General features: G+C 40.3%; 1 protein-coding gene across 2 annotated transcripts in view; it reads right to left on the reverse strand.

The window, feature by feature from the left end:
- Window positions 1–11054, reverse strand: part of LOC133978205 (MICOS complex subunit mic25a-like) — a 49413-nt gene that overhangs the window by 18950 nt on the left and 19409 nt on the right. For both annotated transcript variants that reach the window (XM_062416587.1, XM_062416588.1), the window contains 2 exons: window positions 10045–10128; window positions 3521–3591 (listed from right to left, as the gene is read on the reverse strand). In XM_062416587.1, coding sequence (XP_062272571.1) covers window positions 3521–3591; window positions 10045–10128 — 155 coding nt within the window. The remainder of the gene's footprint in view (window positions 1–3520; window positions 3592–10044; window positions 10129–11054) is intronic.

The raw sequence follows: 11054 nt of genomic DNA on the forward strand, positions 1-11054 counted from the left end.
ACCTGAGGTTCACTTAGGTTCTGCCTTTGCTAACACTTTCAGGGTACCAAGGTTTTTTAAGAGGATTAATGGATTTTTAGATCTTAAGGAAAGCTGTAATGTTGTGGGTCTCTTAGGTGTGGTGTTTTTGGGGAATATGGGTAATCTGATACCCCAAGGCAAAGCTAATGGATGAAACTCCTCTAACATGCCTCATGTACTTGGGCATGGCAAGTAGCAAATGTTGATAACGTTTTACCACTCATTGTGTCTCCACTCGAGGATAATGTTTTAGAGAGTGTGACCTGTCCGATGTAGGAAAAGAGAGGCAATATCCCAGGTGCCTTCCAACTTGGTGCCCTGTGATCAACAAATATCTTTCTCAGGCAGCTTTCAGTTTAAACTTTTGCACTCAAACTATTTGGGGCTGGTCCTGAAGTCACAGCTAGGAAACAGCCAAAGTGGGTTTAATGTAACTGTCTACAAACACCTGGAAATGGCTAAAAAGGATTTAAAAGATGTATTGCTGGTGTACAACTAATCCAGAGCACTATAGCTGATAGCAGTGTGCCCAAATAGGGCTATAAGACTAAGCTGCTCCTCTACACTCCCTCCATAAGCTACCAATCACGTCTTTATGAAAATTTAAAACCTAGTGCTAGTTAATAGACACTGCCTTGGGCAACTCATCTCTCTAGGAAATACGTCACATCACCTTCTCCACCAATTAATGATGTGCCCTGGTCTGGTCTTTTTGCAAATAAAAATCTCTCCCGATTTTCTCTCCATAATCAGCTAGTGTTTTGACTTGCATATTCATCTATGTGCAGATGTGCAGGTCAGGTGTACAACCAAATGAACCAAAACAATTCCACTGAAGCAGAAGACAGAAACTCTGAGAAGATAGTCAGTAAGAAAAGACAGAGATAAGCGAATGAGATACAAAAAGAAAGTTAGAATTAGGAAAATGAGACAGTAAGAGACTGTTTGAGACTGACTGAGATTTAGAAGAGGAATTGGGTACACAGACAGATACAAAGACAGAAGAAAGAGACATACTGAGCTACATAATGTGTTGAACTGTTCTGCAGCCCCCCACTGCTCTCCCTCCCATCAGCAGTGGGTAAATAGAATAATTACTGGGTGGTCAGTGTAGTGTGAAATGACAGCGTGACCACAGCACAATGAAACGCTGCGCAAATGCTGACAGAACATGACAAGCACATGGCTGCCTGAATACAAAGTGTGCCCGTATGTGTGGCAAAGATGGAAAAGGGAAAAATGGGAGTGAACATTTATGTGCACACAAGTATGTGTGCGAGTGTGTGTGTGTCAGCACTGAAAAATAATGAGCAACACATTGTGGCAGGACAAAATGCTCTTCCTTCAGCAAACTTGGGCTGAATTGATCTTCTAACCTCTTCCATGCAGCTATGGACAATAGAACATCTTTGCTAATGTAATCATTTGGAGAAAATTTGGACTTAAATTGTATGTTGTTGAATTCAATGGACCAGACAGGTGCATGAAGATGGCAGTGTCATGGATGAGGTCACTGTCACCATACAGTGCAAAGCTGGAAAAAAACAACTACTGAACCAAGTACTACTACTTTTTCTTTCACAGCTTCCAGGTATGCACTACACTGTGTGCTACCACACTATGCGACACAACACTACTGACAAAATAATAATAGTAACATTAATAATGTATATTTTTGTCTAGGACAGCTATGTGTTACATTTTGCCTTTATTAGACAGTTAAAATTACAGAGAGGGGGATGCTGACAGTCTACATGTGAAGGTTTCTTTTTCATGGCAATGCACCTTAACTCACTAAACCAAACAATGCAAAGTAACAAAGTAATGCAGCAAAAATGCAAATTGATACGGGAGATAACTTTTTATCATTTCCCACCATGTTACAAAATGACAAATGTGTGGAGATTTCAGTAATACTGTAGACAGTTTGTTGAGAATCCAATTACAGTATAATGAAATGAGCCACAAATTTACTTTACCTTCATTATAAGACTATAGCATGTGTATAATGTGTAGCTATAGTACAATCTAAAAGCAAAGTCAAGGAATAAAAGTAATTACAAATTAACGGTTGTTATTTAATCAATTACAGATATTGTTATTAAAATATCAATTAAAAATGTAGTAATCAAACCAATATCAATACATTCAACACTGCTGGATGGAAATAGATGGCTCCTACATTATAATCCTTACAGGTTTTGTCATGAAGATATCTAATTTTCAGTTTTAATGGTGTACAGTAAGACATAAGAGCACGGGTAAAAAATAGGCTTTATGTGTTAATGAAACTAAAAGGTGAGAAATGAGCATGTGCAAATGGTTGGCAAACAGTTGGAAAAAGATCAGTTAATTAGCGATCTATCATCGGTTTTATGATCATTGCCATGCACGCGGGAAAAGGAAAAATGAATTGCTCTCTGACTAAATTGGATTCACTGATCATTTTGGCTCTCTTTCTTTCCAAAAAGGGGTGAGAATGGGTGTTACAACAGGGTGTAAATTGGCAGCATCCACAGACTCTGACAGTGCCAGTGAGGCATCAGTTCAGTGTTGAATGAAACTGACATGCTTTTTGACAGTAGGTGAGTTCTGAACTCTGCCATCCCATTCGGAGCCCCTCAGCTTCTTGTGATGTCATGCTGTTTCGGTTTCCTACCAGCAGACTGCAGCCACTTTCTGAGAGGCTAAACTATCTAAAAGGCCAAGTCAGATGGTAATTTCATGCCACGATTGCCACGCTTTTACATGCTACTAGACTGATAGTACTGAGACAAGAGAGACATTTATTGTAGTGTGCTTCCATCCACCTGTGAGCTTTTAATTTGTGCATTAAAAAATTATAACAATATTCAGAGAAAAATGAATTATCACAAAAAAGTTTTTACACATGGCTGTGTGGTGGAAATTGATCCATTTGGATGGAAACTTGATTACTGACAGAGAAAGAAAATAAACTAAGACTCAATAAGCAGACAGATAAGTGTGGGAAATGTGTATACTATTAAGTTGTTATAATGTTCTTGGATGCAGATCTTGTGTTTCAGTAGATAAATATTACATTTTAAATAAAATGAAATATTCTCAAATGTCATGTTGCATAAAATTGCAGAAGGATAAAGCTTATTATTCATCTGAGGAGAAATAAAATCATCAAATATTAGGGAGCTTATAAGTGGCAAATTAGGTGGCAAATGAATTTTCGCCCAGCCGCAGCACTATGTGTGGAACAATGTTTTGACAGTCAGGTAGCTGCAGGAGGTGCTGAGTTCAACCATCACACTCAGGTCTCTGACAATTGCTGTCTGGACATCAATATAATCTTTATGGTGAGTGTGACCTGAAGAGGAATGTTTCTGCACTCATAGATTATTTATAGTTGTCTGTGATAGGTTAGTACAATGAAGACATAACACTACTGAAGCAGTAAAGGAGCAACAATGTAATAAGTACACTGGATCTTAGACATGATGTTATAAGGCTAATTCACAGTATTTACCGGATGTGAGCCTCAGCTTTGGTGGCTGCCTGGTCGTACTGTTCAGCCATCTGCTTGTAAGTGTCACGGTTCTGGAGGCAAAGAGACAGAGACAGAGAAAGGTAACAATCAATAAGTATTAAGACATGTTTTACAGTTCTGTAAAATTCCATTTCATTTTACATTTTAAAATGTTCTCAGGAAGCAGACTGCTGAGGCATATGCTGCCTTTAATGATGTGACAACTTGTTGCGCAGCTTTAACAGTATTCAAATTTCAGATTACATTATTACAAACCATAAAAAGAACTAAATATGTCAAAGTCCCCAAATTAAGTCAGATGGATTAGACTAGTCTAACAACTTACATATCTACATAATATTAACACAGTTGCATTTCTTTAAGCTTCAATTCAAGCGCTAATAAGCCAATAACGATAAGCAAAATGCATAAAACTAAAATCTGAAATGTCACATTCCTTAAATTAGCGACCTTTGAATTTTACAGTGCTGCTAACAAATCTGAATGCTGATGGCCTGTTGATACTCCATAATGTTTCATTTCATGCAAGAAAAAGTGGCATTTAAACAGCAATTACTGCACAGATGGAGCCTGTGCCTAGAGGGCTAGGTCATATACAGCACACCTCTACTGAAATAATCTGTGGTCACAATGTTAACTACACCACATTGTGGTAAGAACTGCGCATAAGGTGAGAGTGCAGGTAGTTTTCCAACCATATGTTTTACATTTTTAATGTGAGCATTAACAAAATCAGAAGGCTGATCATGGCTTTGTTTGTTATGTGCCTTACAGTAAGTTAGCCAGTCTGCAGTATTTCCAGCTACAGCGATGAATATATATTTGAAGTAATCTACTCTGTGATATGAACAGGCTTTGTGTCAAAACATATGAAATACAGTTTATCTAGAATGCCCCAAACACAAAGCAAATCTCTCTCGTCACCCTCTCATTCACTTTCAATGCGCAGTAATCACCATTTTAAACCAATAGCCGCAGCGCTCGTGCTTTTACTTAATTATTCCCTATATTCCCAATAGATGGGGGTGATAGGAGAGGAAGATAATTGAAGTGACTGAGCAGGGAAGGAGATGGGATCAAACACAAACCTCCTCCACAATCCCTAGCCCTCTACTTCTCCAGTGCCCCCTAGTCATTTTCATATCTCATTATTTCATACTGAATCACACTGATCCGCAGACATGCTTCCCCTGATCTGAATGTCTGGTGTTGGAGAAGACGCAAGTAATGTCATAGGCATCTTTCACTTAATCCTATCTGCTAGTGTTCACTACAATGTAATAATCTACCCCTCAATCATTTCCTTTCCTGTTCTTTATAGAAAAGACAGCACTAAAAAAAGTCTCGTAGGAAGGAGGACTGATAATATAACACCATCAGAGACTACGTACAGTACAAACTCCTTTGTGAGGATATCCCATCTATCCATCTATTTTTTCATTCCTGTTCAAGTTGTCAGTAGTCACAGAGGCAATAGCAGGTGATAGAAGAAAGACGCCTATTTAAGATCTGTTATTTCCGAAAGCCAACTAACAACTTCCTGTATAACAGTCAATCTCATCCAAGTTTCCTGGCTCTGGCACAGGAAGATCACATCCCAGTGGTTAATCCCTGCCTACAAAGCTCTGATTGGCTCATTTGTTTTTCAAACAGGGGAAAGAGACATCAATGAGCACAACATCAGACCTACTGGATTTGATTAAAAAACAAAAAACAAAGCTGGGAACGTGAGCAGAGATGTAGAGATCTGGGACCAAGCTACAGATAATATACATAGGAATAGTGTAATACTGTAAACGTGTTCAGATGCAGCTACAGTGTTTACCTTTCTTATCTTATAGTTTGTGTTCTGTGTTGGCTGACCAGGTGCATCCTGTCATGGCAATTTACTATGTGGAAATGCCAAACATCCCTAGGCGAAAGACTTTATCCTTGCCCAGTTATGTTGCCATATTGGATTATCCAGGACAGGACTCAGGATTAGACTTCTGCTGCCACTACGTCTCCCCACTGACAATATGTGGACTAGGTGTAAATACCACACTTCGATGGCAGGGGGGTAAAGACTCCAGCTCCAAAGACTGTGAGTAAAGTATACTTCATACCTCATTCATTTCAAGCCTTACTGGTTTAAATTCACTTCATCCTAACTCCATCTACCTCTGGAATAAAAAACAGCCCCACAAATCTGAGCAGGTGCTCAGATGTTTTATTAATCTACTACGGATTAAACATACCCCAATAAATACCTTCATTTGACAGCGCTAGAAGCCAAGCCCTGGATTCATGCACATTAAAAAAAGACAGCAAGTCTCGTCTCTCCTTGGAGGAGAGTTAACTAATACTTTGGATGGCTCCCTGGGAATATATTGTAAGAAGTTGGCCAGATGTTAGCGACTTAGCCTTTAGCCTCAGGTCAAGGGCTCAGTGGGTACACTCAACAGAGGAAAGCTGAGCTGAAACATGAAAGTCTGTGGTTGCCTTGTGGGACATCCAGTATTCGAGCCAGGATAAAAAAGACTCCACAGGGGCTTAAACCCACGGGTGCCTCAGATTATCCAGGACATAGAGAGCAGGGCATCAGAAAGTGAAGCAGCAAGCAGATGATTTAAAGCTGAAGTGAACGTCTCACTGATGATTCTGCCAGAGGTCTATATTGGAAAATTGGAAGGCTTAGGTGTTAATACAATGGTTCCCTGTTTGGTAGCAGACCAATAAATGAAAACATGGCGCAGGGTGGGAAGCCAGTGAGGGATCATATCTTATCAAGCTCTTGGTTCCCAACCCTTCTGGCAGTCTGTGCTGTACAACAGGCCAAGAGAGAGTTAGCAACAGGACAGAGTGTTGTCTGCCTGAAAACTGGAAGACAAAAAATATATACAAGTAACACAATTAAATTTACAACTTCTGCTCTGGAACTAACAATTTCCACTTAAGTGAAAAGACTGCCTAAACAGATAACATTAGAGAAAATAAAATGTTTCCAACGCATCCATTACCCATTTTGAAACCCCTAAACAGTACCAATCACAGGTTTGGACACACCTTCCCATTCACATGAATGATAAGTGTGTCCACATCTTCAATAATTTCCCCTCTGCCACAAATTGAGTCTAACATTCAAAATCAAATTACTATCATCCATTTGAAATGTTGGGGGACAGGGAGGCTGTGTGTTGCGTTTGTGTGTGTCAACATGTTTTTTTGTGTGCATTGACAGAACAGACCCCAACCAACAGTCCCTGCTCAGCTCTCTTGACACCAGAGAAGTGGCAGCACTATCACTGGCACACACACATACACTCTGAGCTCTTCCCAGTCATTTGCATCCGTGGGGACAAAAGCCCAATGTGGAGAGACAGAAAGGGGGGATGATAACCCTCAATGGGGGAAAGCAAGTTTTTGGGGGTGTTGGAGAGGCTCATGGAGGGGATTAGTGTGAGTGCACATGTGCTGCGTGTGTGTAAGCTTGCATACATGCAGGTGTGTGACTAAATCTGTGTTTGTACGTGAACGGTTGTGTTCAGATGATCCTTGCATGCACACTCGTCTGAACACCCTCCAGCAGCTGTGGATTGAGATGGGCTGATGTCAGGATTTGGAGGGAGGGGTTGTTTCACGCTCCACGCTTGGACGAAGGCGGATTAATTTTTTTTTTTCCGAGGCAGCAGCCGACAAAGGGGGGAAGAGGGGATTAAAAGAGGTGAATTTTAAACTGAGACTTGTTTACAGAGTCACAGGGTATGTTGCCACAGGAAGACAGATATACTCCACCTGTACTCTGAGAAGAGATTAGGAAGGCATCCACAAATAAACGAGAGAGAAGAGGATTGGGAGAGAGGAGGAGTACTGGATGTGGTGTTATGTGTGGGGGGCTGTTTCAGTTTTGGGGTGTCTTTTAACTGAATGAACCTGTGTGTGGAGGATGGGGAATTCAAAGTTGCGCAGTGCACTGGCCACTCTTTCACAATTACTTCTTAACTATAGAGTCCACACAAGCCTGTCACAATAAACACACACGGCCTGTTTTCTCATTTGTGTCAGTAGTGGACTCAAACAGCATCCACAGCCTTTAGACAAACACAATAGTCTGTTATTGTCATTCATCCCTTAGGCAAAGTGGACACCAGAGTGTGTTTGCGTCCGTTTTCATAAAGGTAATCATTCACACACACACACACACACACACACACACACACACACACACACACACACACACACACACACACACACACACACACACACACACACACACACACACACACACTTAGAATTAGAAGGAGCTGCTGCTAAGCCACAGTAAAATGTTGATTCAGTGGAAGATCACACAACAATTACCAGTGAATTCTCCTTCTAATCTCACTGCTCTTAGCTTTGGCTTAAATGTCTGCCTCAGATCATCAAGACATCCAAACAGCACAATTGAGTATACATTCTACATGTGTGTTTTTCATACAGAAAGGAACACAGTTCTACTGAAAAGCTCCAGTTTCTAAATATATCTAAAGAATGAAAGTGCAGGCTGGTATTCACACTGAGACATTGACATTCATCACCTTTGTACCCCTACCTTGCATTAATACATTCTGACACAATACTGATGGTGAAGGAGGATTTAACAGCAATGTGCCTATGCTGAACTATGGATAGTATTACCGGACACATGTTTGGATCATAATTTATGTTTAAAGTGAGACATATTACTATTTCAACTTGTGTTTTGCATTAATGTAGCCGACCTGCGTCAGTTCATCGCAATTCAGCTTTTAAGTGGCCATTTTTTCCCACCCCAACTGGAATTTGCCACAAGTGTGAGAGAGTGAAAGGAATAAAGATAGCAATGGAAAGGGAGTGAGGGCATAAAAGCAGACCAGGATGAATGGAGTGCTAGATTGGAAAATGAAGGAAGAGAAGGAGGGAGATGGACACCGGCTCAGGATATACTGTCTATTTAATGCACAGTCCATATAGCCTCTTTATCTCTCGCTCTCAGTCCCCCTCTTTCTGACTCCCTCATTCGCATGCAGGTCAGCTGCGAGCAAGTGAGGGGTGAAAAAAAGCGATAGAAAAAGGGACTGCGGCGGCGAGCGGAGAAAGATAGAGCATCCTCCACTCTTCTGCCAATCAGTCTCTTCCGTCAAGCATTGCAGCGTGTGCTGCTTGCCGCACGGTATGCAGGGGCCCTTCCATTTAACTTGGCTATGTAAAAGGTTTTCTCAGAGGCCTAAAGGAGGCGAGTGCCAGGGACTAGATAAGGTCCCCTGTCTGCCTGATGGGCCCTGCTGGCGGGAGGGAGAGACGGGGTGGAGGGGTGGAGGGGGAATCAAGTCCCAAAGAGTGTCTACAGAATACTGTAGGGGTAGTTGAGGGTTTAAGAATATACAGAGGATGGGTCAAGGTATGGGGAAAGTAGGTGAGAGTGTATGTGTGCGTGCATACCCGCATGAGAGACAGGAATGAGTGAATGCTTTTTAGGTAATTTTAATGTACCTTAATCAAAATAAAATATATTTGCTTTCCTCTGCATCACCTATTGGTTCAATATTGTTCAGTGGGCTTCAGTGGTTTCCTGTTGAGCTTTTTTCTGCATCTTATATTCGATAATCATTTTTGACTGGGCTTCTGTGGTTTCCTGTTAAGTTTCCTTCTTTCATTTACTTCACTCGTACTGCAATTTTAGCCTCCTGTCTTTTACCTTGTTGTTTTTGTAGTCTCTGTCCATCCCACAGCAAGCTTTTTCCTGCACTAATATCAATCATACACCAGTCCCAACCTTGTTCCTTTAGAAATCTTTTAACAAATCTGCCCAAGTTTACTCGGTAAAAGGCTAGCTCCATTTATCAAACCACTGTGCTAGTTGTCTTTACAGGGTGCAAAATATCAACGACGCATTAGTGCTCAGATGGAGGGAACACAGGTCATAATTTCTTAAAAGCACCCAACAAACCGCTTTTATATTTTTTCTATTTGGTGAAAAGACTGCAGGGTTTCTGGCAAAAGGACATAGTGATGAAGCAGAGTATATTTGATTAGGCAACTCAAGCTCTCTCAAAGAGACAGTGCTGTGAAACCTCTCTTGAGTGCTGCTCCATCAACAGTAAGTCGTGACTCTCATCTACCTGCCTGAAACTTTCAATTGCATTACATTTACATTTTGACATTGGTATGTGGCTTGACATTTCCAGGAAAGGGAAGAGTGTCGTGTGTCTCAATAAGATTTTACTCTCCAAGGAGGGTGAGTTATATGTCGCTTTAAGACTTGTTTTGATATTCCTGATGTGTGAAGACTTCCTTTCAGTGAAAGCCTACAGCATGTTTTTATCTCATTAGTAAGGTCTCCTGTTATACATGTCAAAATGTCAAAGAGCTACTATCTTGCTCTCTACACCACCATTTTTAAAACTAGTAAATGATTTAGGGGATACATGTTTGATTTTCAGATGAGTTCTGGCTATTTTCTTTTGATGATGTGCATGTTTGTAAGATAGCAAAGTTGTCCTTACCTTCTTCTCCAGTGTTTCAAGCTGATCTTTATAGAAGCAGGAAATGCTTTCCAGCTCTTTTTCTTTCCTCTCCAGTTGCCTGGCCTGAGGAAGACACAGAGAATAGGACAAAAAAGACAAAAAAATAAAAATAAAAACGCTGCATTTTTAATTAAAAAAGGCAGAAAATACAGATGTGGTACAGTTTCTTTATATTCACACATAAAATTAACTAAACTTATATAGCTGTGTAGGCCTGTGTAAATATTCTATTCTGACTGCCTGGCAAATGAAGAGAAGAAAATCAATGCTGTCAATAACTGCAATTCTTCATTTGACAGTTTTCTGTATCTACATAATTACTAAGTGAGTAAAATGACACTAAAAATGCTGGGCTGAGACAACACATTCACTTCCTTTGCTTATGGGCATGCTGCGAACATTGGACGAACGCCAGAGCTAAATGCTGTGGGGAGAAGAAACAAGGCGACCTGCCCAACAGACTCCAGAAACATGACTATTAAAGTGGTTTCTGATATGCTGAAATGACTCAAATTTAAAGACAAATATCACTAATGATATAAAAATATATTTGAATTGATTGTCTGCTTCATATTCCAGTAAAATGTAAACACCTCTCACAGAAAACCCCTTCGCATTATAAAAAGATTGTATCACATCACTATACTTGACGACATACATATGACTACTTGACTAAGACTCGCACTTCTGTTGGTGTACTATCATATTGGGGGGCACCTGCCAATGCTGCATTTCAGATGACACTTGTCTTTGCCACAGCACTTAAAGGCTGCAACTACTGAGACATAAATGAGCTATCAGCTGATGCACTACCACTGATGTAAAATATTGACACTTTCAAAGTATTTAGTAAGAATTGCTACAGGTGACATCAGATATATCTTTTCTGCAGCAGTAAACAAACAAAACAAAGTAGTTAAAACAGTTTAATGGCATAGACATTTTGAATGACCATCGTGAAAATTATTATATTGTTTCCATTTTCATGT

The sequence above is a fragment of the Scomber scombrus genome, chromosome 3, assembly GCF_963691925.1.
Source record: "Scomber scombrus chromosome 3, fScoSco1.1, whole genome shotgun sequence".
NCBI classification, from domain to species: domain Eukaryota; kingdom Metazoa; phylum Chordata; class Actinopteri; order Scombriformes; family Scombridae; genus Scomber; species Scomber scombrus.